The sequence below is a fragment of the Tasmannia lanceolata genome, unplaced genomic scaffold (genome assembly GCF_043159265.1).
Source record: "Tasmannia lanceolata isolate RefF3 unplaced genomic scaffold, GAP_Taslan_0.1 ptg000026l, whole genome shotgun sequence".
NCBI lineage: Eukaryota > Viridiplantae > Streptophyta > Magnoliopsida > Canellales > Winteraceae > Tasmannia > Tasmannia lanceolata.
This window is the reverse complement of record NW_027518703.1, coordinates 5,515,148-5,541,431: the sequence shown is the minus strand read 5'-3', so window position 1 is coordinate 5,541,431 and position 26,284 is coordinate 5,515,148. Positions and strand designations below refer to the sequence as shown.

The 26,284-nt window shown below is 38.0% G+C and overlaps 1 protein-coding gene and 1 long non-coding RNA gene across 4 annotated transcripts; one reads left to right on the top strand and one right to left on the bottom strand.

Moving 5' to 3' along the window:
* Positions 1-1,214: 1,214 nt before the first annotated feature.
* On the top strand, positions 1,215-7,597 carry LOC143858373 (large ribosomal subunit protein uL10). The gene is made up of 5 exons (XM_077369008.1): positions 1,215-1,675; positions 3,271-3,339; positions 6,342-6,440; positions 6,511-6,903; positions 7,227-7,597. The coding sequence occupies exons 1-5, from the start codon at positions 1,418-1,420 to the stop codon at positions 7,371-7,373; spliced, it is 966 nt and encodes a 321-aa protein (XP_077225123.1). The 5' UTR covers positions 1,215-1,417; the 3' UTR covers positions 7,374-7,597.
* A 1,920-nt stretch (positions 7,598-9,517) lies between these two features.
* LOC143858767 (uncharacterized) lies at positions 9,518-25,976 on the bottom strand. Of its 3 annotated transcripts, XR_013239034.1 has the most exons (6): positions 25,872-25,976; positions 25,418-25,652; positions 11,111-12,436; positions 10,932-11,021; positions 10,526-10,665; positions 9,518-9,813 (listed from the first exon to the last, which is right to left on the bottom strand). It is a non-coding gene; the product is annotated as an uncharacterized LOC143858767 (long non-coding RNA). The 3 variants fall into 3 exon arrangements; XR_013239033.1 differs by having other exon boundaries at positions 9,518-10,665; XR_013239032.1 differs by lacking the exons at positions 9,518-9,813; positions 10,526-10,665; positions 10,932-11,021; positions 11,111-12,436 and adding an exon at positions 19,744-19,806.
* Positions 25,977-26,284: the final 308 nt, after the last annotated feature.

Sequence of the window (26,284 nt, the reverse complement as noted above, 5' to 3'; positions counted from 1 at the left end):
TAATTTCCATAGGATGATTTAGCCCAGCACGGCACGGCACGGCCCACAGCCCGCGGCCGTGTCGTGCCTTGTCGTGCCGTGCCGGCAAGGGAAAACAAACACACAGGCAAGGGAAAACAAACGCATAGGCTCACTTTTTAACTATTTTTGTCGTGCCGTGCCGTGCTGTTTTGTGCTCCGTGCCTAAAACCACAGCCCAGCACGGCCATCTCTTCGTGCCGTGCCTGTACGGCCCACTCACTGTAGCAAATCATGCCGTGCTGGCACCGCCCACGACGTGCTGTGCCGGGCGCCCGGCGCGGTCCGGTACGGCCCAATTGCCACCTTGAACTTGGGGTAGACATGGTTCGGTTCGGTTCGGTTCGGTTTTGGGGTATACCCAGAACCGAACCATATATAATCGGTTCCCTGAAATTGGAACCAGAACCGAACCGAACCAGAACCATATATATTCGGTTCGGTTCGGTTCGGTTCTGGGTTTACCCAACCTTCACCAAATGTAGATATTTTGCCTAAACGTATTTATAATCGGTTCGGTCCTGTTTATATATAAACTACAAAGACTACCATGCACGAATTTAGAATAATCAGGCACAAATTTGCACAAATTTGCGGGGTGAATTAAAATTTTAAAGGCAAAGCAATACGTTAAAGAATGGTGAATTAAAAGGGGGTGGGGTGATTTTATCAAGCGATGAGACATTGGGTTTTAAGGTGAGGGTCGGTTCTCGGTTCGGTTTTCAGTTCCGGGATCCCAAACCCAGAACCAAACCGAATTTCCATCGGTTCCAGGATATCAGAACTGGAACCGAACCATATAACTATGTACCCGAACCGAACCGAATCATATGTGCCGGTTCGGTTCGGTTCCTTGGTTCGAACCGGAACCATGTCCACCCCTACCTTGAACCCAACCTGGCCCGAGTTTTTAAGCTTACAAAAAAAACAAATTTCATAAAAAAATGTCAAGTTTCACTCGGGTCGGGTTGCCCAAACCCTCAACCCAAACCCGACCTGAACTCAACCCGACCTTTTCTGGGCTGAACCCCACGCGAGTTGCACCCCATTCATCCAGGACCAACAGGTTAATAGTAACCGTTCAATTAGATGAAGTTTGAAAATCAACAACAACCGTCGGATCTAGGTCATACATTTTTCATTTCCGCCCTTCTCTCTCCCATCTCACTCTATAAGAACCCAGCCACCATACTTTTTCAGATCTTACTGTACCTCAATCTAGGGTTAGGGTTTTCTTCTTTCCTCTCCAATCTCAAACCACAGAGGTTAAAGAGACAGCTCTCTGCTGTCCGCCTTGACAAAGCTCCGCTTCGTCTTGGCCCTAGAAAATTACCATTTCCATTTAGGGTTTTTTTAGGGTTTTTTCTAGGGCTTCTGAAACTCAAACCCTCATAGAAAAATGGCAGTGAAAACATCCAAAGCAGAGAAGAAGATCGCATACGATCAAAAGCTTTGTCAGCTTCTCGATCAATTCAGTCAGGTATTAATCGTGGCGGCCGATAACGTTGGATCGAATCAACTTCAGAACATTCGATCAGGGCTTCGAGGGGATTCTGTTGTTTTGATGGGGAAGAACACGATGATGAAACGATCGATTAGGTTACACGCGGAGAAGACTGGGAACAATTCATATCTCAATCTCATTCCCCTTCTCGTAGTATGTTGAATTACTATTCGTTTTATGCAATTTTTTTTCATGATAAATTAGTTTCTAAAAATCAGTAACAAGTTAATCCTATTTTGACTAGGGTTTAGGTTTAGGGTTTAGGTCTTCCTGATTTTTAGCCACTTTCACGCACCCTACCCATTTATCACCACTTGTAGGCACAGTTTATCATGAAATGGTAGCCAAATGTGCCCAAATTTTGTTTATTCTGTTACTTTGGATTCATGATTGGTTTTATTTAGGTCTTGTTTGGATCAAGAATGTTAAAAGTATAAAAGATAAATAATGCCTTTCTCCAACAGCTTAAGCTTTTGGAGAAATTGGTAAGTTATCAGAGCCAAAGGTCTCGAGTTCAAACCTCCCGGATAACAAAAACCCACATGTGATGGTCGGCCCAAAGTGGGACCACATGTGCCATGTGTTTGCGAAGTGGGCCACACGTGTGGGGGAGTGTTAAAAGTATAAAAGATAAATAATGCCTTTCTCCAGCAGCTTAAGCTTTTGGAGAAATTGGTAAGTTATTAGAGCCAAAGGTCTCGAGTTCAAACCTCCCGGATAACAAAAGCCCACATGTGATGGTCGGCCCAAAGTGGGACCACATGTGCCATGTGTTTGCGAAGTGGGCCACACGTTTGGGGGAGTGTTAAAAGTATAAAAGATAAATAATGCCTTTCTCCAACAGCTTAAGCTTTTGGAGAAATTGGTAAGTTATCAGAGCCAAAGGTCTCGAGTTCAAACCTCCCGGATAACAAAAACCCACATGTGATGGTCGGCCCAAAGTGGGACCACATGTGCCATGTGTCTGCGAAGTGGGCCACACGTGCGGGGGAGTATTAAAAGTATAAAAGATAAATAATGCCTTTCTCCAACAGCTTAAGATTTTGGAGTAGTTGGTAAGTTAACAAAGAAAAACATTTTTGATGGAATTTTTTTTGGGGAAATATTTTCTTTCCACATTTTAGACGGAAATGATGTGATTATGGTTAATTTAGAGGGGTATCATCATAAATTGAAGGTCCCTCTAAATGAGAATTGAATTGGGTTGGTTCCAATTATCTTTTTTCGTGTGTGAAAAAGTAGGATATTTTTTGCACAAAGTTCTTCTTGAAATCTGTTCATGTTTTCCAAGATTTTTTATGTGCATATAGCAAAACTGTCCTCTCTGCTTGAGTTCACTCCAAATAGATTTTTTTATGGGATTGAACTCCAATGAAGTGGTTCACAAACTCTAAATGAAAATTGAATTGGGTTGGTTTCAATTATCTTTTTCTGTGTGCACAAAAGTAGGACTTTTTTTTGCACAAAGTTCTTCTTGAAATCTGTCCATGTTTTTCAAGATTTTATATGTGCATATAGCAAAACTGTCCTCTCTGCTTGAGTTCACTCCAAATTATTTTTTTATGGAATTGAACTCCAATGAAGTGGTTCACAAAACTTCTTTCTTTTGATTAAGCCATTCAAAAAAAAGTTGCACATTTTAGGAATTTTTTTCCTTTCCAAACTTTTCCACAAAATTCTTGCAATATAAACAGGCCATTAAGTTTTCATTTTCTTTCTTTGTTTACTTGTTATTATTTTTTGGAAAGGGAAATGTGGGATTGATTTTCACGAAGGGCGATCTGAAGGAAGTGAGTGAAGAGGTTGCCAAATACAAGGTATGTTTTTGACTTTTTTATGGTTTCTTAACTCGTTTTGATTTTGGTTTTTTTTTTTTGTGCTTATATTATTGTTATTATTCTCGATTAGTCAGAATTTGGAATGTTTACCTTACATCTTTAACATACATGGGGAATGTGTTTTGATCTCATCAGAATTATCTCTACGAGCCATCATGTCAACTGACTATCAATTTAATTAAAAAAAAAAAAAACCACACAAACCAAATGTTGAATACAGATTGATTTAAAAACACAAAAAATGAGAGCCAGTTATAGATTTTTGTTTGTCATGGGGAGGAATTCTCTGTAAAGTGATCCATGGGAGTGTAATTATCGTGAGTGGATTTGGTTGGGACTTCCAGAGAGAAGTCCTTGTCTTTAGAGTACAGCTGAGATCTAGATATGTTAGTGAGGAACCAATGATGTGGTGGATTTGCTAGGTAGAGACGGCGTGTTGGGTTTGGATTTGGATATTGGGCAAGCTTTGTAATATTCTAATTATCTTGTTCCCTCCTTTTCTTCATTGATATAGTGAAAATTCCACTCATCTATTTGGTTGTGAAACGCTGAATTTTATCATAATTTTCTTTTAGCCTTGATTTGCACACATACAATAATTAGAGAAACCTGGATTCTCGCTGGTTTTGCCACTAGGGTGGAGAACCGTGCCGAATAAGAGAGCGAGAGAAAGGAGCCATGTCACAGTTGGGTACACATAATCCAGCTATTCCACCCTACTTCCCATCTGCCTGTGATAGGTGAGATTTCATTATCCTATTTGCTCTCCCTGCTTGATAGACGAAAGCATTGGGAGGTGGGAGAAAAAACTAGGAACGTGGAAGATCTCATAAACGTCGATCCACTTTAGTGATGGCTATCCATGGATTTTCGGCACCTCATACTGAACATGGCTATTAGTTCTTTGAAAGATTCCCATGTAAAAGGTGAATTTTTATATGGTGGACATGTGTGTAGGTACACAGAACACGTGTGGCCAAAAGTATAGTGGGGCATATATAAATGGATGATCTAAATTATTCATTGGTTGCTTAATCAGAAAAAAAACAATACAGAGAGTAGCATGGTATAGAAATCTCCCCAAAAATCTTATCCACAGGACCATCCTAACCCTCCAATGTTTTTGATGTAAAGTGGATAGCATGGTATAGAAATCTCCACAAATTGGAGGGTTAGGACTTGGGATCATGATATAGATAAAATATTTGCGGCGATGATAAAATGGATAGCATGATATTTTAAGGGGGTGAAAATATCGTCGCCCAATATTTGGGGCATGCCCTATATCTGGCAGGGACCAATAAATGAATGGTTTAGATCATCCAATTATGTGGGCCTTGCTGCACCTTTTTTGCTGCTTGTGTACCACACAGCCTGATATAAAAACTCGTCACAACTACTGCAGATAAAAACTCATCCAAAATATTTCTTGTTGAGTGCCGTTTTTCTTTTCTGCGAGTTGCACGGGCGAAGAATCTTTGTATGCTTCCCGACTTTTTTTTTTTTTTTTTTGCATTTTTTAGATGTCAGATATGTAGAAATGAACCAGTTTATGTTGGCTTTGTGTGAGATGCCAGCGACACAGAAACAGTTAATGTGTTCTCATTTTTACTGTTATGCATCATAACAATCTCTGCGACATTAAATGGCTGCATAACTCTTTTGTGATTTATAAGGCATACTCAAATCCACCAAATCTGATGCATGAATTACAATATGTCATATGCTCAACCGTCCAAAGCATCTGAAAATGGTGTAGAGGCAGTCAACAATGTTGTTAAAATAGTACGATTTATGATTTGAATCGTAGGATTCAAATCAAATCGTGGGTTCAACGATTCAAATCAGAAGAAAAATAGTTTTTCGTAAAAAGCGTACGATTCAAGTACGGTTCGACTTTGAATCGTGAGATTTTTACGATTCTCTTTAAGATTTTTACGATTCTGTCGGTTTTGGATTTTGAGAACTGATTGTGATTTCAAAATGAAAATCATTTCAATATGCTTTGTTTATTTCTGGTTTTTCTTTGTATGATAATTATTATAGAATTGAATTGAGTATGTGTTGTTACTGTTTTGATAAATTATATAATGATTTATTGTATGATGAATATAGTTTGTGCTTTGTTTAGTGATCGATTGTACGATGAATATGGTTTGTGATTCGGATTACTAATCATAAAATTTTATATTTATTTTAATAGTTTTGAATGAAAAATAGATAATTACTCATTTTATTTTTTACTTTTTTATTTTTTTTTATTTTTTTTCTCATTTTTATATATAAATCTGAAAAAATCTTACGATTTACGATTCGATACTATTCGAACCCTGTTACGATTTACGATTCGATTTCGATTTTCAGAACCTTGGCAGTCAGATTTATGAATTTGGATTAAATATGGGAAAGACTTGCCAAGGTGACTTGACTGGCGAAAGTTCATTTATGAACTTGGATTAAATATGCGAAAGACTTGCCAAGTTTACTTGACTGATGAAAATTCACTCCATGTCAAGGGGTAACTTGTTTATTCTTTAATTTCTCTAAGAAAATTCAAAAGAGTTCTCAGAATTTCAATTCAGCACTTGAAAGACTTGATCAACCATAGAAGAACTTGAAAAATTGGATGTGAGCATAGCTTTGCAAAATACTTGACATAGCACCAAGTTGGCATAGAGTAGTGCCCTTATACCCTATGAGTCTGTTATATTCCTTGTTCTCTATATAGGGTAGAGACGAGTAATCTATGTGACTTGAATGCTTGCATTTTAAATATAGCGACTTATAGCTATGTTCTATTTGCTTGAATATTTATTGGTTTCAGTGTATTTGTTATATGTCAATCACTATGACTCTTGCAGAATTATATTATTGCTGTGATTAAGCCCAGGGAATTAGTTCTTTTTCATACATTGTGTGCGCACATGAATAAGATCTAAATGTTTCACCTGACATCTTGTTTTTTAATTGAATGTGATCAGGTTGGAGCTCCCGCCCGTGTTGGACTTGTCGCCCCAATTGATGTCATTGTTCCACCTGGCAACACGGGATTGGACCCTTCACAGACTTCCTTCTTTCAGGTTTTGTTTTCTGAAACATGTCTCCCCTGCTCTCATAATCCCATTTTGTAACATGCAACTCTCTTTTCAGGTTCTTAACATTCCCACCAAAATTAACAAGGGAACTGTGGAAATCATCACCCCTGTAGAGCTTATTAAGAAAGGAGAGAAAGTGGGATCATCTGAAGCCGCCTTGCTTGCAAAGCTTGGAATAAGGCCTTTCTCCTATGGCCTCGTTGTCTTGTCTGTGTATGATAATGGGTCTGTCTTTAGCCCTGAAGTTCTTGATCTCACAGAGGAGGATCTGATCACAAGGTTTGCGATCGGAGTTTCACAGCTGACTGCAGTATCACTGGCTCTTTCTTATCCTACTCTCGCGGCTGCACCCCACATGTTCATCAATGCATATAAGAACGTTCTGGCTGTTGCGATTGCCACCGACTACTCCTTCCCACAGGCTGAAAAAGTGAAAGAGTATTTGAAGGTCAGTTTGGATTCTTTCGATTCTCATTGTCCCCTATGAACATGGTTTTAAATTTCAGCCGAAATTTTGGATTTCGGCCGAGGCCGACACCCAAAGCACACATTTCGGATTTTAGCCTATGGGAAATCCGAAATTTCGAAATCCGACACCGAAAGTACCCAGATTTCAGCTGAAATTTCAATTTGGACCAAAATTTCAGCATTTTGTATTTTTTTGTTTTTTGAAATTGAAATTTTTACAGGAATTTTTACCGAATTTCGGTATTTCAGCCAAAATTTCAGTTTCTTATTTTAAGCTGATGGATCAATTGTTGGGCAATGCAGGATCCAAGCAAGTTTGCTGTTGCTGTCGCTCCGGTTGCGGCTGGAGGTGCAGCACCAGATGCCGCTGCGGCTCCCCAGGAGGAAGAGAAGAAAGAAGAACCTGCAGAGGAATCAGACGATGATATGGGTTTCAGTTTGTTTGATTAGAGTTCATTAGATTGCTAAGTAGATGTTTTTTGAGTCTTGCAGTATCTTAGTTTGGATTTTCTGTTTTGATTGGGTGGATTTATCATTTCCAAAGACTAGTTGCAAGTTTTCTGTTTATCGGGTTGTTATTTTTACCATAACCTCTTCAAATAGAACTGATTATATAGAATATTATTTGCTTGGCGGTATTTTTCTTAAAGTGCAGGTTGAAGTTCTGGTGGGTACACTTGTTCAATAATGCAATCCAGTAATCGTTTAAGTGCTTCCCATCATATTGCAATGCCCTAGAAATCTCTCGTCATGGCGGGCAATGCCCAGACAGTCTAGTTCAAACAAGTAATTAGTATAACGATGCATATCTGAGTTTTCCGTGCCTTCTCTTCTTTATCTGTTTGTATTCTTAGCCAACATTCTAATGAAAGCTGGATTACTGACTTTGCAAAACCTCATTACTTTCCTTTGTTCTTCCACCATTACTGCTATGTAACAACATCAATGTCACCAACCAAAATGCTAATCAATGTCACCAACCAAAATGCTAATCCAATCCTACATGCACAAACCAAATACATTGAGGTCGATTATCACCTAGTTAAAGATCCTTTCCTCACTTTTGGCTCATTGACCTTTTGGCCAACTTTGCTTGTGATATGAAAAGAAAAGAACTAGAGGGATCTTCCTATAAAAGCTAGGGGTGCTATAAGATGTGATCCCTTGGGTCTTTCAAGTATTCAATGCAACTAATTCAACATATCTATGGGTTTTGAGGTAAGGCAGGACGTTCTCTTGTTTTTTTCTCAACTTATCAATGATATTTAAAGTGCTGGCCCGGGTCCCTAAATGAATTTCAGGTTAAAAAAATGCTTCTCTCATCATGTTCTTCGAGTTAAATTTGAGTTAGCTGATTCTATTCCACATCTCACCAACTAGCTGACCCGTTCACTAAAGGCCTGCAATCCACACATTTCAGCGCTCTTTGTTCCAAACTCAGTTGTGGATGTACCCTTGAGTTTGAGCGAGGATGATAAAGATTGATGTGTGAACCATGTAGTCACATTGAACAATTCATATTGAGTTTTTGAATGTTTGTATTTAAGTATCACATGTATTTGATCATTCCATGCAACTCCAATAGGGGTGTTTCACCACATCCCTTTTTGTAAGGCTCCCATGGAACAGTTTGCTCTTCAAGCTTTTACATGCCATCTATTTTTGTCATTATTTGTAACCATGGTTTTAAATTTCCTCCGAAATCCGAAATTTCGGTGGGGACCGAAACCGAAATTTGCCGAAATTCTAAATTTCGGCCGAAATTTCAGAATTTCAATAATTTCGGTCCAAAATTTTGAATTTCGGTGGGGTCTGAAATCGGTACCGGAACCGAAATTTAAAACCTTGGTTGTAACTCCCACTCATTATAAAAAAAAACATTTGGTCATTTTTGCCGTGATTTTTGGCTTTGGTGTGGATTTGTGCACTCGATTTTTCGTGCACATGTCACTGTAAAGGGCTGTCTTTTTCTTCTTCTTTTTCTCTCAAAATGGATTTCTGTTTTTCTAGCGGTCCTCTTATAAATTTATTAGATTGCTACCAAAAAGGAATGCAAGCATTCTAGAAAAATATATTGTTTTTCACATAGAATTATGAATAGATGCAAGCATTCTATAAAAATATATCATTTTTTAGCGTAGAACTATGAAGAAGTATTTGGTTAGACAGCAACGTGAAGCAAAAAGAGGTAGCAAGTAGCCCCTTGCTACCAAAAAGGTTTACAAGCATTCTACAAAAATATATTGTTTTTTCACATAGTATGAATAAATGCAAGCATTTGTTTAGACAGCAATGTGAAGCAGAAAGAGGTACTAAGTAGCCTCTAAATTTGGCATGTCCCAATTTCTCCAGGAAATGATCTTTGCACATCCTTGTTTTTATGACAGTACTCTTCTATTTGCACATTTGTAATTAACTGCTAAAGGTTACAAGTCCTCATAAGTTATAAGAGCCAAACATAGAAGTATCTAACAAAGCAAGTGACAATTATCAAAATGAGAGAGCATGGTTGTTCTAATTTTTCATATCACAATATATTATGTGCAATGAGTGAGCATTTTAATCTATGAAATATCAAGAAAGCTCACAAGACCTTTTGGCAACAAACCACCAAATTCATCTCCGATTACTTTGGAATTTTATAGTAGAAATAAGAAAACATATTACTTGGACTGAGTAAGGAGTTGCAGAATAAATTTACAGACTACTATTACAGAAATAGCTAGAGGCTGCCACTTATAAATAACTACCATTTCAGAATTTTTCTGAAGAATATTGGTTTGATCATTGAGCATCCATGCGTGTTCCATTCGTTCTCCACCAGCCATGTCTAGAACAGTTTTTGATCAATGGTAGAAAGCACTCTGTTCTTTTTTTAAAGGTCGAAGTACTCAGTTTGTTTCCAAACAATACCAGAGGAAATAAATTAGAATTTGAAGATGTAGAACATCAACTCTTTAGAATTGAATAGATAAAACAGCATAGTATGAAAAAAAAATAATTAAAACATGATATCTTAATTGACTGTTATTACAGAAAAACTAACTTGAAAAATATTGATAAAAGGAAAATGATAAGAAGACGTACAAATAGGATGCCTTCCTCAGGATGGGTCAATGTATTTAGGCCACCTGCCCGGATTTCTTTAATGAGCAACTGGGCGAACTGTTACTCAGCTGGCCATTAAAGAAACCAGGACAAGTATCCAGAAAACAATGGGCATCTCTTTATGTTGAGATGCGATGTAAAAGCTAACGAAGAGTGCGCCAGGGAGTTTTTAGCCTAAATAAGTAGCACAATAGCGTCTACACTCACTACCTTATTGAAAACTCAATGTTCATAAATGGGCCTCTGGATTTGGTTGAGTTGTGAGTTGGGCTAGAAGCCCTGTAACCTTAAAAAATTTGGGGTCTTCATGTTGACATGACTGAGTGGAATTTTTAAATTGAAAGGTTCATAGTACCCTAGTTGAGTTTTTAAGTTTTTGAACATTTTGCATGGGGAACAAGGATATACAGATTTGGTCTCATTAAGAGCAGAGTAACTATGTGATTCTGCTTCCAGTTAATTGGTGTAATAAATATAAATAAATGGGAACCAACCTTGATTGAAGAACACACTGGGATGGTAGCAGCTAACTAATCTGGCAGGTGAACAGCCACAGAGATCATCCTCATAAGTTCTGAATCATCCACACGTGGGACCGGTATGACTGAAGGCAGTTCTGAAAGAATTGAATCCTCTGCCAAGTTGATAGAGTAACCAGGCGTTTGTAAGAACAGGAAAAAGAACGAGAGAAAGAAAACACATTAATTTAGTATTTTAAATCTCAATCAGGCATTTGTAAAACACAAAACTAAATTTCGAACAACAACAAAATCTTTCTAAAATCAGAAGCTCGATCGAGCACTATACTGAGTTTCAAGTCTACTCAAACTCAGACATGTTTGAGTCAGATGTAATTTTTAAAACTTGACGGCCACCAAGTACAAATTCTAATGTCCTCACCTGCAAGGCCAAAGTGATGTCTGTTTCATCGACTATCAATGTTACTCTCTTCAGTTTGTCATCCCCAGAGAGACCGAGTTTGAGAATTCCCTGCACCAAGAAACAAATGCGAGTTTATTAATTGACAAGATCAGTTGACAAGGAGCTCAAATGAATTGAAAGTCACTGGTTTGATGGACCTGGTCGCTGAGCACTCTGCACATGTTTGAAAATTCCATCATGTTCGCTGAGGGAATTTGTGACAATTTGCAGATGTCTGAGTAAGATTTATTCAACTGTACCCAAAACCACATCCAAGAATATTAGCTTTTGCATTTTGAATATGAGTGCTGAGATCTCTATATTACATCATGAGAGTTCCATAGAAGGGTGTTGAGCTGGGTGTCTTGAATTCAACCCGGTTGTGGTCCGAAATATTGTGTGCGATCTGGATGCGGCCTGTTTATTGGCCGTTTGCCCGGCCCGTTTTAAGTGTTTTTCGGCCCGATAAGAATAGTCATGGCCTGCTTTATATAAAGGGATTTTGGAGCTTGTTTTCGTATTCTTATCTTTGAAGAGGGTTGAGAGCTCAAAAGAGGGGGAAAAAAAGGTGTGCTAGGGTTTCATGTGGGTTTAGTGAGGGATTCTGATCTTCTCTTGAATCTCCTGATAATATAGTGGATTTTCTCGTTGCCTCTGCCGCGGATGTAGGCTTTGCCGAACCACGTAAATCTTTGTGCGTTGCTTGTGTTTTGGTTTCTTCGTTTTGCTTTGCCATTGAAATCACAAATTGATATTTGGAGGTTTTTCATAACAACGGGGAACATACCTCTCCAACAGTAGTATCCTTCTTTCCTTGGTGAAAAAGCTTCACTGAAGAGCAAAGTATTATCTGTGTTGCCAAAAGGGTTAGAATGTTATAGTCCCTGCTTTGCTCAGACCATTACAGTCGGAGGCATGTAGGATTTGTAGCTACCCCAGTACATATAATAGAAAGATAATGTATGCAGTAGTCATTGTTTTACATTAGCTGTATTAGAACAGAAATAAATTCCTACACCTCTACCAACACGGGCACTAATAATATTTTTCATCCACTCAGGACAGCTGATAGTAAAAAATGATCAACAGACGATAATGGCATGGCTTAGAAGATGATGGCATGCGTCTTGCTCAAGAAGCAAGGCCACTTGGGCATGTTAATAAAGCTATAAATCAAACCATAGTGAGAAGGAACTTTTGACAAGGGCTTGACAAATGTAAATATATTATTTTACTGACACATTATTTTATTGCCAAAAGATGTTTGTTAGTTTCACTCCTTTGGTATAAAATCTGTCATTTCAACCCTCTTTGGTATCATATTGGTAGCTGTACGACTGGCTTAAAAATATTGATCACTTGCAACATTCACTTTTTGTTGTGTCTGAAATTCACTTGCAGGATCTTTAGGCTGAGCAACTGAGAACAAGTTAAAATTGGCAGTGGGATCCCTCAACTCCACCTCTAGCATTTCGATTGCACTCCTGAAAGAAAAAAAAAAAGCAAATTGAAGTTCAAAAGTAAAATGCGAGATGTTAAGAGGCCAATCCCCAAAACATGCTAAAGCATAATGATGAATGGCAGAACCCTCAAGTTCGCAAAGACTACGCATAAATCTGGAAACAAATCGAAAATACCAACAAAAAGTGGCAAAACTGGGATATATGAAGCAGATAGGTGCAATGTAAGGAAAATAAATGATAAACAAGTTGGGTGAAATCAGAAAATATGACGGAAAACAAAGCAGAAAAGATCAGGTTTCAATGCTTGAAAACGCCTGTAAAAATGAATTGCATACATGTCTCCATATCAGCTTTTTTAGTTTCTTTCCGAGGAGAAATTATATGATGCCCGACCGTGAAAACGTAAAGGGCGGAAAGAGACAAAACCTGCTGCCTTGGTTTTTGAACCAAGGAAAAGTAAAAAACAGGGCTTTCCCTGGATTAAAAATCAAGGGAGAGAGGTTCTCTCTCTCTCCAACCTTCATTTTCACGGTCGGGCATCATATAATTTCTCTTTTCCGAGACCAGCAAATGGCTTATCTAGATTTTGTGAAATGAAATTTATGAAAAATGGGGAATGATATCCCCCCCTCTGACGGATAAAATCCCCCCTTTAACGTTATTCGTTAAGTTTTAAAGGCAAAGAAAAACGTTAAAGGGGGTGAATTTATCTTCAAGCAGTGAACCATTCTCACAGAAACCATTCTCAAGCAGTGGCTATGATTCATCATAGCCGCTAGATTTTTTTTTCTTCCGGAAATTTGGACATGTGTTATTTTCTTGGCTTAGGCATTGTAGTTTAGAATAGGTCACAGAACTACGTTGACCTTGATTTCAAAAAAAGGCTTGGATACGTAGGCAGCTTGGATGGCTGGTCATCCAGGTTCATATCATATTGTTGCACATTTTTTATTATTTTAGAGTTTTAGGAGTCTGTGGTCTGATGCTTGTCATGATTCCTTACATAGGGGCAAGTTAGTGTGTTTTCTTACTCTGGCTTGAGTATTTATTCTGTTTTGATATATCTCGTGTAGTTTTACTTGCTCTTTTACATGCTTGGCTATAGCATATTTCTCTTTATCACTATTATTACTGCTTTGATCACATGTTTAACTGTAGTACATTATCTCTTTAATGCTTTGCTTACCTGTCCATTAGTATGCTTAGCTGTAGCTTTTTACTGCTTTCCTGCTTATCATATCCCTGCTATATACTGCTTAGCCGTAGCTGTGCATGCGGATGTTTACCATTTCTTAGATGTTATGAGTTAGGACTTGTTTGTTTTATTTGTCCATTCCTGGGTCATGCATGCTTACGTAGACGTTTTCTCAAGGATATTTTGTTCTCATTTCACATGATTTTCACCCGAAATTCTTCAAAGTTAATAAAAATGGCATAAGAGATCGAGTGCGCTTGGGTGAGTAGGGTGCCTAACCCCTTCCCCAACTAATAATCAGGCCAGACTTTTCTTATCTCTGGTTATCCTTTGCAACAGAGTATATTTTAGGGGTTCCAGGGCCGACTTCCCTGGACGGCGACTCTTTTTCATTTTTAGGTACGTCTAAGACGTACCGGGTTTCTACTCTGAATCAAGAGGTATCGCAGACACCATGACTCATGCTGTGAGCGCTATACTTTTGGGAGAGCCTTGGCAGAGCTCTCCATCATGTGGAGATCGAGAGGCCCTTCAAGTTCAGCCTCGAGATCGTGGGTCCACAGCCGTCAAGAGGAACTTCCGATACTTGATGGGGACCAAGGGATACATGGTTTGCTATCAGGGTTCAGACCTACGATTATGAGGTTTCACAGATGCAGACTTTGGTGGTGATATATACGGGGGCGAGTCTACTTCAGGATACGTCTTCATGCTAGGAGGCTGTTAGCCCAAGGGTTCCCATGGGTTCAACCTATCACCATGTTTTGATGATTAACAAACACAAATTGATTAGTCTTTTATGGACTAATAAGTTTCCTTGAGTGTTGTGCTATGGACAAGTATTTATAGGTTGATTCATGCTAGTACATCACAACACATGATCTATGCTTGAGGATGAACCAAACACATGTCAAAGGTGCTAGAACAAATATGATTCATCATGCCTCGAAGGTACAACCAAGGAGGAGCTCTATCTCAACAATCTCAAGCATTTGAAGGTCATCGAAGGTCAAAGCTGAGGATCAACATGCACAAAGGGAAAAGAGCTTGAACACATTGGCGGCATCATCCTTAGAAGATGTCAAAGAAAAAAGCTCAAGTTTGAAGATCCCAAAGCAAGCCTTGCACTTAAAGTGAAGATCAAATGAAGACTATGAGAAAAGTCATTCAAGAAAGTGCTTCGAATGGTAGAATGTATATTCCTCTCTCTTAGGACTTATTCTTGATCAAGGCACACTAAAAAATACCCCAAAATATTTTGAAAAGAGACCCAACACGAAGTGGCCCCAAAGCCCAAGTGCTAAGTTTTAAAATGGAAAGACATGAAATTAGCACTTGAAAAATGGATCCAGAATATAAATCCTATCATAACAGGTCCAAATTATTTTCAAATATTTTTAAAAATATTTTTAACAAAAAAATCTCATTGTTTCTATTCAAATAAAGTATAAGAGCATCAAAATCCGACAAGAAACGAGTGAGTTATGAATTTTACAAATCGGGATGTCTTCTGAAAATGCCTTGCTCGGAATTCTGAATTTTCTCGAAGAATTTACTTGGAATTCCGTGAAATGTTCTGTTTGAAAAAGTAAAAGGGCAACGGTGACTTCGGAATTCCGAGTGACAATTTCATGATAACCGTTGGGGAGTCTAAAAAGGTTACATTTCATACTCCCCTATATATAAGTCTCTTAGGCCTTAATGGTGACTCTTAATGACTTATCAAACATTCATTGAGCATTCATAAGGGTTTTTATTACACTCTAACAAGGAAACCACTCTCTCCACCTCATTTGTGTCTTGATCTTGATTAAACCCTTTTGAGAGTAGATTAAGCTTTACTTGTAATTTTCTTTGAGAATCTTGTAGTGAGTTTTATTTGTGTAAATCAAGCCTACAAAGAGGCTAATGAAGTGTGCTCAATCTTCCTTCCTTCAGCCACTGTATAGAGAGGGTCTACGATTCAGCCCGATAAGAAAGGAGAATCAAGCTTGCAGAGAGAGGGTCTTCGATTCGGCCCGTTAAGATAGGAGAATCAAGTGTTGTATCGAGGGTCTCCGATTCAGCCCACTAAAAGAGGTGAATCGCATTGTAAGAGGGTTCATTGATCCTGTCTAGTAAGAAAGGATGATTGTATTGTGGATTGCCTCAAAGAGCCAAACTTGAGAATAGTGGAGTAGGTCTTGGGTTTAAGGCCGAACCACTATAAATCTTGTATGCAATCGTCTTCTATTTCTTGGTGCACTTTTCTTTATTCCTTTTTCTTTTCCTTCTCTTTTCTTTATGCTTACTTTATGATTGAGATTATTTTCTTGAGTGATTTACTTGCACATTTTTTAATTAGGCATATTATGAACATCTTGCAAATAGGCCGAATAGTTTCTTAATCAAGCATTAACTAGGGATTAAAAGCTTATCATTATTATTATCTTAAGTTAATCAATTTGTATTGATTAACTTAACAAACTTGAAACTAGTGTTGAATGCTTATTGAGTGTTAAGTATTGCTAATTAAATCTTCCACTATTTAAGCTATTAAAAACAACACTAGAAATCTACATAGCAAAAGTTTTTAAAAGGTAAAATTTTATAAAAACAACCAATTCACCCCCCTCTTGGTTGCCTTACTGGGATTTCAGAGGCGGATCTGTTTCTTGGGCGAGCAAGAAACAGGATTGGATTGCCATGTCCACCATGGAGGTAGAGTACGTTGAATGTTTGGCAGCAGCTATGTAGGCTGTGTGACTTCATAAGCTTTTGGAGAGCTTAGAGATTATTGCTAGTGCCAGAGATCCTATTTCATTGTCATGCAATAATACTTCTGCCATTGCTCTTATGAAAGACCCCAAGTTTCACAAGAAGTCGAAGCACATTAGGAGGAAGTACCATTATGTCGTCAGGCTGTAGTTTACAAAGATGTTGACATCAGTTACATTCCCACTGGAGAGATGTTGGTTGATCTTATGATTAAGTCTTTAGTTGGTGAGACATTTGTACGTCATACTAGAGGCATGGGATTGCACTATGTGTGATATGGCTTCAGGCCAAGTGGGAGATGTAGGAATTTTTGTGGCCTTTCAGCATTTTATTTCATTTACATTTATCTTATGTGGATGCTCATATTTAGCACATGTGATGATTATTATTCGCTATTTGAGATAGCTTTGTTTTTGCATTTATGCTCATGCTTATGTGGATGCATATTAATTAACTAGATTGATCTAATTAATCGATGATATTGATTAATGATCGTCAACATGTACGGTCTACTATTCACACAGCCTCTGTGATGTGCAGGATGAGGCTGATCTCATTGACATCTGGGATGTCCGAGGAAGTGATTGGCTATCCTGATTCCATAGGAGACCAGGACGATTGACCTGTTTTAGAGCCAGGATGAGGTATTCCCGAGATGAGTCGGATGGGCCTTACAGTTGTTGAGGACTGATCCTGCATGGTGTAATCGCATGACAATATATCTAGTTCTGGATTGCTATGTGCTTTACAGATTTACACCATGGTGTGTCCACTGGGTGCGACACGTGCTAGAGACCACTACCTACAGGTGTAGGATTAATCCCTTTTATTTAGCACCGAGTGTGAGGAGCCAGTTCCGTAGGTAACCCTTGTGCCCTTAGGTACCCTTCGCTTTGCTAGGAAGTTGAAATATAATGCTTGCTACTTTGGCATGCTAACCTACTGTTGTGATCAATTCGACCTACTGGCGCATTGCTGGAAAAGCAGTTGGACAGATAAGGAGTAGCATATGTGGTTGGGGAAGATCCCATGATATTTACACTATGGCTGGGCTATGGCGTGCACTTGTTTATCTTTATTGGCCGCGGCATTTTAATCGGGTTTTATCGATCGTTTTGCTAATTATTTTCTAAATGTATTTATATAGTTAAATATGCTTATTTTGGAAAATAATTTTGCAAAACATCAGTTTGCTTAACAAATGAACAAGTGCATGCTGAGGTGGATTGGGGCTCTTTGGGATTAGAGCAGTTCATCTCGGTGTATATCGTATGGTTCTAGGGTAGGGTAGATGGGATTGTGATGTTACCATTCTGGTCAGATGGAGATTTGATACGGTGCTCTTGTTGAGGAGATGATTGGTCCCTGAGGTCTCACCTATTAGGTTTCAGTATTTGAGATCAGGTGTGGATGGTTAAGATTGCTAAAGGGTTAGTTTTGTACCGTTGATCTGACTGCCTTTTGGGTTAGGCGGGTTGGTAATTATCATTATGCCTTGAGGGTATTTTGGTGTTTTAGATCACTAATGGTACGGCTATAATAAAGTCGAAGAAGGAGGCCTTTTTATCTACTGCTTTTGGGGGTAATTTGGGAACTACCAAATTTCCTTTTTTTTATATAAGTGAGTTTATGGCTCATTCTCTACACACACACACACACGTAAGATTCTCTCCTCCCTCTTCTTCTTCTCCCTCTAGCACCTTTTCTATCCACCCTCGATCTCTCCCATCCATCTTCTTCGTACTGAGATCTAACGGGTGTACAATTACAAACTCCCTCGTGGTGTACGTACAAACCCCCTCAGGGTTTTTCCAATCATCTTCCATCCCGTCAGATTGTGGTTTCGATTGCAGCTTTGGCATGATTACGTGTCCGGTTCAACGTTACAACGGACAAAATTCTTTAAAATCAAAGCTTCTGCAGCGATCAATCAATCCCCCTCAAAACAAAAAAAGTCTGTCGTGACGCTTCGAAAAAGCCATCAGCAATAAGTGCATACCCACGAACAAATGCAGCAGCCCGAGAAAGGAACCATATTTGCAATGATGACGGCACGATGAGCCGACGTCACATTTAATGACATCAGACTCTAGGCAGATGGACCCAGAGATCCTACTTTAGGAGTTCGAGACCAGAGTATTTTCTTGGCCTGATTCAGCCCAAAAAAATGGGGGTATATGTTGAGGACAAAAATAGAACACCAACCACAGAGCGCCACCTGGCCGCTTAGCCCGCGAAGGTTTTAACGCCATGCGGTGTAATAAATCATCCCACCTGGCCCTAATGCCCACCGAGGTATTGAGGCCATGAAGGTAAGACACGCCATCCCAGCTGGTTCCCGAGCCAACAGAGGCCTTGAGGCCATAAAGGCAATATGTGTCATTCTATTTGGTTTTTAAGCCCACCGAGGGGGCTCTGAGGTCACGTGAGGAGTTACGTCACCGCCAGCCATGATGATCCTTGAGCAGGCGCCATAATCTTTCCCAACAGGCCACTCTTAGCAGGCCACATGCCCCCCAGCCAACCTATCAACAGCCACCGGCCAACCTATGAAGCAGGTACATCAGTGCCAATCACGGCTGTTAGCTAAGAGGCCTCATCCATGGTCAGAACCACCTTAAAAGGGCTGAGCCGATCGGCTGCACCGTCCAACAGCTCCAATAACATCTCTCGCTAGAAACGCACAGCAAACTCCCAACCAAAGGGAACTTCATCTATACAAGGGGACCCCCACCTAGCAGCAAGAGAGAAGAGGAAGAAAAAGATGGGAAAATGGTAAGGAAGCCAAGGTATGCCTGAGCTCTAGTTTTAAGCTTAGTTCCATCTATTACCTCTTGAGTGTCGAAGGGTCCCCCAGAGTTCCCAAACTCCGGGTGGCCTTTGTTAGTGTATTTTCAAAATAAATTGGCTTTGAAAAGTATTTACAAGAAAAATTGCTTTTGCTTTGTAAAAATGGTTGCTTTTTCAAAAGAGAGTAAAAGGTGCTCTGGAAAGATAGTCCCACATTCATTAAAGAAAAAGTTGGATAAGGGTTTAAATAGCTTTTTCCACTTCTCTCTTTTGTTTAATAGACAATTGGCTTTAGCCGTTGGGTGGATCCACGAGCGCACGGCCTGGGTAGTTGGCTGTAGGGCATTATGTCGGACTTGAATTCTAAAGCAAAGTTTCACTCTTGAAAGCCCTTTAAAAAGTTACTGTTATCCTTTTTCGAAAAAAAATCATTCAAATTCGTTCTAGTATACTGTTTTCTGCAGAAACAGTAACTAGGGTCTCAAATACTTGTTCCATCCGAAGGTGATTTGTAACGACCCGGATTTTGGGCAAATTTTTAGACATGATTTTTTTTTCAAAATCCCAAAATCCGAATCGCTATCCCTCCTCGATCCCTTTAACTCCCTTATTTTGTGTTCATGTCATCATGTCAACCTACAACCAAGAACTGTAGTAACTAAGTCAGAATGAGCGGAACAAGATCCTTAAGTGGACTCACATAATAAAAGTGCACAGTAATAAAATCGTATTATAACAATGATCATTATGTCAATGAACAGAATAGGCAACAATTTGAATAGAGATATGGAAATCGAAATAAGAGTATAAGTACGATAGTCAAAAGATATGAGAACAAAGAGGATATCAATGGATCATAGTAGAGATAAATAACGCAAGAATCAAAACATCGTATTGGAGGAAAAACATAGATATGTTCTGTAAAAATATCACATCGTATATTGAAGTATATGGTCTCAAATCTGAATCATCATATGTATATATCCCAAGTCATCATCATCTGGCCGAAGCGGGTGGAAGCATAGGTCTTTATATATATGTCACGCATATATATATATATATAGGTCAATAACGTTACCATACAGCGACAAGGAGTATATGCATAAGATCATACGGTTTTTTTTCAAATCAAATCCTTTCAAAACTCTTTTTTTTTAATTCCAAGGTACAGAAATATGATTCATGAACATAGGGATCAAAACTATAATATCAAAACCATTAAAGAAAACATTATTATGAGAGTCCACTATCACTTGCCTTAGTGTTTGACTCTCGAAGGAGATAGAAGGCTCTAAGTATTAAATCGACAAGCAACCTCAAAGACGAAAAACCAATCGATGCAAAACCGTAGCTTTTCTTATTCTTTTCTCATTTCTTCTCCTCTCTCCCTTTCCTTCAATTATTAGGTGATTAAAAATAATCCTAGATGGGTTTATTTATAAACTTAGCCTAAAGTTTTATTTCAAGAAGGATTCCAATTATTAGATTCCAAATTACAATCTAATACTAACTTAAGAGGGTGGAAATATAAATATTGGATTTTCTAACTTATTCAAATATATTATTAGTTGTGGACCCCGATCTGAGAGAGGCGGGGGACGAGCCCCGAAAATCTCTGGATCATCCACGTGAAGGAGAGCTCTACCAAGGAACTCTAAAAAAGGTGTCTCTCACAGCATGAGTGGCGATGTAAAGTGAGATACATCTCTATTTGGGGATTAACTCGGATTCGAGACGTACCTTAAACAAAGAAGAGTCACCATCCAAGGAAGTCGGCCCTGGATCCCATACTATGCTATGTTGCAATGGATAACAAGAGATTCAAAAGGTTCGTACCTGGTTACGAATTTGGAAGGTCCGAAGAGCACCTCATCCGCCCAAGTGCAAGCACCTGGTCTTTTATGCTATTTATTTATTGATTTTGAAGAGTTTTGGATGAAAATCATGTGAAATGGGAACATATATCTCCAAGAAGACGTCTATCTAATTATGCATGTCTCGGAGATGAATAATAAGCACACACAAAAAATAAATGAAAGAAGTGTCACCTAAAGATAGCTAGGTTATGAGTGTCATACCTAATGGGTGTCTAAGTTCTGATGGACAAACACATGCATGCTACAGCTAAAGTTATAAGGTCTATCCATGAAAGTAAGAAAACACAACAAAACACATGACACAACACAACTCGACTCCACACATGACTCGACACGACAAATCCTAAACTCTAATGTGATACTTGACTCGGACCAAGATGGCCATCCATCCCGGCTGCTCCACGTATCCCGGCCTCGAAAAGAATCAGAGTCAACGTAGTTCGGTGGCCTATTCTAAGCTATGATGTCTAACTGTGCCTAGACCACCCTAGACTCAACACGACATGACTCGACTCATGTTTAAATTGTTTCAGTATTTTAGACACGCTTATGTACCTAACTAATGCAAGTTGGTTAGCCTTACGCTAAATGCAGGTGGTTCCTATATCCTGTGTGTAACTAAGCTGTGTGTCCTAAGAAAAACCATGGGCTAACTAAGTGTTTCCTAGTCTAGCCATCGGCTCGACTAAATATCTAACCGACCACGAATCGAGGCCTCCTAACTCTATGGACACTCACATGACAAGACACACAAAGCATCAACATAATCAGGACATACTCCTAACTCTAAAGACACCCCAAATATCTAGGACAGGCTCCTAACTCTAGGGGAAGATCTTTTTTAAAACAATTGTAAAAGATTCGTTTGAAGAATTTTTTATATTTTTGGAAGGTTTGATTATTTTGAAAGGTTTGGCTGGACCTGGGATAAAGATCCCAAGCTGCACTACGTACCTCGTGGAAGATGATTAACCCGACGTAGTTCGGAATAAAATCTCTTAAATGCACTCAATGACTCTTGACATTTGAGATTTTTGATTTTTCAGATTTTTTGATGTTTTTGACTCAAGATGACAGAATCATATCATCATAAGGGTATGACAGACTACTGATATCTCGCAAAGGTTGGACAGAATCCTATACTTTGCAGGGAGGGCTGGATGGAATCACATCTCTGTAAGGGTTGGACAGCATCCTATACCTTGTAAGATTGGATAAAATCACATGATTTGATGAGAAGTTGTACAGAATCCTAACCCCTATGATGATAGGACAGACTCCTGAAAGACTGACTCTCTAACTAAGGACAGACTCCTGTGCTATGGACTGACTCTCAGACTAGTGACTTTAAGAGAGGTGCTAATGAGACATGGCATGTCTCCTAGGGGTGGACTCACTAATGAGACAAAACTTGTCTCCTAAAGGATACAACTTTCTATGAGACAAAGCATGTTTTTCTAAATGGTGTGACTTTCTATGAGACAAAGCATGTCTCTCTAAAGGGTGGGCTCTAGATAACTCTTTCATTGCCCGTGCAATGAAGAACTAGTGGTTTCAAGATACATGTCTAAAAGATTGGGCAAGTCTTATAATTAAAAGAGGGGAGTGCTATTTGGACTAGGCAAGTCCCCTAAGAATGGGCTTGGGCTAACGCCTTCATCGCCCTTGCAACGAAAAATAAAAATTATAGGCTCCAAGTCAAAACCAAAGCTTCAAATAAATCAAATCTAGAAATCTAAACTCCACCCTTATATTGTCAGACCTACACAATAATAATCCCAAAGAAAATCATGGAAGGAATAAACTTAAGCCTTAGACTTCTATTTAAATAAATGAATGGGAATCACTAGGGAACTGAACCTGTCATTATGCTCCACAAAATCACTCAGAAAAATACAAACCGAATCCAACTGAGACCAAATTGAATAGGTAAATCATAACTCTCTTTAATGAGTTACATTGATGTTTAATAGGAATATGCAATCCTGAACTTCCAAATTCATAGACATATGCATCAGCCATCAGCACATGGGTGGCAGGTTAATCAGGTATAACTACTAAAGTGGAACATTAGTGATATTAGTAATCATTTCAAGCTCTACAAAATATACTGTAGAAATAATCTGATCCTGATCCTAAGAAAAAAAAATCAATGAACTGAACTATACAAGATTAAAGACTCATATATACATCTGCCCATAGAGAGATTTAAATTGGATGGATATTTTCAAGAAAATTTGATTTACAAGATAAAACCATGTCTTCTTTACTTCAAAACCTTGTAAAAAATGAACTTAAGGACCCAGCTGTTCCTCTCTGTATAAAAGAAATCTAATGTAGAGACTAAATAATAAATCCCATCTAAAATGTGTAGATCAAGTCATACAAGCTACAGGTCCTATTGGAAAAATATAAAGTGTTTGAATAGAAACCATTTACCAGGATAATTTTAAAGCATAATAATGACACTTGTAAAGCCTAATAATGACAAATAATAACACACAATAAAGGCCAAAGTATATAGTAACCAGGCATAAAAAAGACAACTTAATGAACTCATATAAACTTAGACCCTAAAATGATGACATAGAGCAAATCACAAGCATAGAGATCAGAGAAACCTTCAAGAATTTAGACTAACATTAACTTTGCAAGCACATAATATAACTAAATTAATTCATTACCACGAATTACATGAAATTGACGCTGCTTTAGAAATAGAAACTATTGTCAAATTAACTTGCAGAGCACCAATCATTACCCAATCAATCTATAATTCCATAGCCTTAAGAATTAAAATCAATTAATATGCATAAAACATTTGTGATTACAAAATATTGAAACTGGACTAGGGAAGACTACAATTCCAAATTTGATTACTATAATATGATTCAAAAGTCTAAGTTGTCTAAAAAAAAAATGAGAACCTAACAATACACAAAACTAAGAGCATAATTCATGCAATACCTATGCTAATGTAAAAAAATTTCATGACTGTTGAAAATTGTAAAGAATTCATTAATCATGTAAAATTATTCTTCATAAGCATTATTTAAGGAAAAGAATAAACCATCCTCATGTATACCCTAATAGTATAATCACATTATTTAAGCTTTTATGAGAATAATCACAAAGTCAAAACACATATGGGACACGTACAGACACAGTGATAATTTTCAGACAATATGCATGAACATTGTGATAGCCCACTTTTCATAACCTCTTAAATGTAAAAATAAAATGGCAAACATTTGGCCCTTATATATTAGCACTATGTGCTACTATATTATGATGATGACAACATACACTCTTTCTATCACCTCCTTTTGGTTATCAAATATACAGAGTGGATTATGAAGAGATGGAAATGGATGCAAGAATAGAGGGTAGTCTTTGTAGTTACCCAAACATGCAAGTACAGACAATCCATATTGACAACAACTTTCTACCATGATATCAGACTCTCTTTTTTTCTTTAAATAAATAAATTCCATACAATAGTGATAAACAGTCATTATTAATAACTTGACTGATGTGAAAACATGATTATCTCATTCAAAAATTCATAGAGAGTACTATTGCAAGCATTTTCTTCCTTGTTAAAGTATGATATTATGATTTTAACAAGATGGATATGGCTGAGGAGAAAAAAATGGAGGTGGAAGTAGCTGATGGAGTGAAAGAAAATAAAGGGGGCTAGAGTTGATGAAGGAAATTTTTTGAGATGATGAAATTTAGGATAGTGGAAAGGGGAATTACTAAAAAAACATCAAAATGACATAAGCATATGATGAACTACTAGCAAGTTAACAAAGGCCTACTGTGATAATTGACAAAGATTTATAAAACCTGGTTATAAAATTAACATAAATTAGAGTCCATTACCAAAAATATTGCGCCTGTAATAAAAAAAATGAATTGAATCTTACGCAAAATTTTAAACAACACTTTTAAAGGTTCAGCTCCTTTACTGTTCTTGCCTTTTAACACAATTTTTCCCTTTTTTTTTCAATCATGACATCAAGAAAATTTCTATTCTTAAACTCTCGTAGCACACAAAAAATAAGCTAAATAATACAATGATCTCTTTTATTTCAGCTTTATCACATCAAGAAATGAGGAGTTAAACAGCCATAAATTTAGATCATTAAACTCCTACTTTATCATTTTTCATAAAGAAAAATTTCATCCAGAACAAAATATAAAATTTCACACAATCTTTAACTATGATTTTTCTAACAACCATATATTCACAACTCATACCATATCTCATGAATTTCACAAAATTCCAAAACAGTGCCAAGCATATAATTCATACAAGTTGTTCAAGCATATAATTCATACAAGTCAACAACTAAAATCAGCTGAGAAATGAGTTCTTACCTTTTCAGTGATTTTCCTTTCTTCAAAATGTCAACTTTATTCAGGAATTCACATAAAATCTGCAGGCTGAATAAATCGACATAGAGATGGATAATTATCGAAGTAAAATCTTCAGAGAATAAATGGCCTCCGAGTAAAGTAAAAGCTGATCCAAGCTTGGGCTCCTTAGATTCAAGGTTTTTTCGAACACAGGTCCAAGATTTTCACAGGATGATCGGACAGAGAGATGCTTTTGCTGAAGAAGAAAGAGAGAAACAGGCTATAGTTATAGCTTTAATGAAGAAAACTTCAAATCTAAGGTTTATAAGGTCTATAAAAGGGAAGGATAAAAATCTAAACAAAGAACAAATGAAGAGTTGAGAAAAGAAAGTAATTTTCATCCAGAAAAGATTACAGTGCTCGTCGGAACTCAGGCAAGATAGATCGGAGATGATGAATCAGCCGAAAAACTAACCAGAATTGGGATTTGGCCGGAGATTTCGAGGAAGATGATCGGAGAGTTAGGGTTTTATCATGTGAGATCTACTTTCTCCCTCTTGTTTTCCCTCTCTCTCTCTCTAGAAATTAAGGAAAGCTTAGATTAAATGAAAAACAAGGCTTAGATTCCTATTTATAGGGAAAATGGGCTACTGATATTGACACTACAAGTTGATAGGCGCGCGGAAAAACTAATAAGGTACGCCCGTAATTTTTGTCTTACTCGGCCTAAGCGCGCCCCCACAGGATAAGTTCACCCCGGCCTAAGCGCGCCCCCACGTAATTTTTGTCTTACTACGGCTCTCTCTCACTTCGTCTTATTAGGCAAATCTGCTTGGATTACGATGAAACTTTGCGAGGACTTAGATGGGATCCTAACCTAGCTTAGGA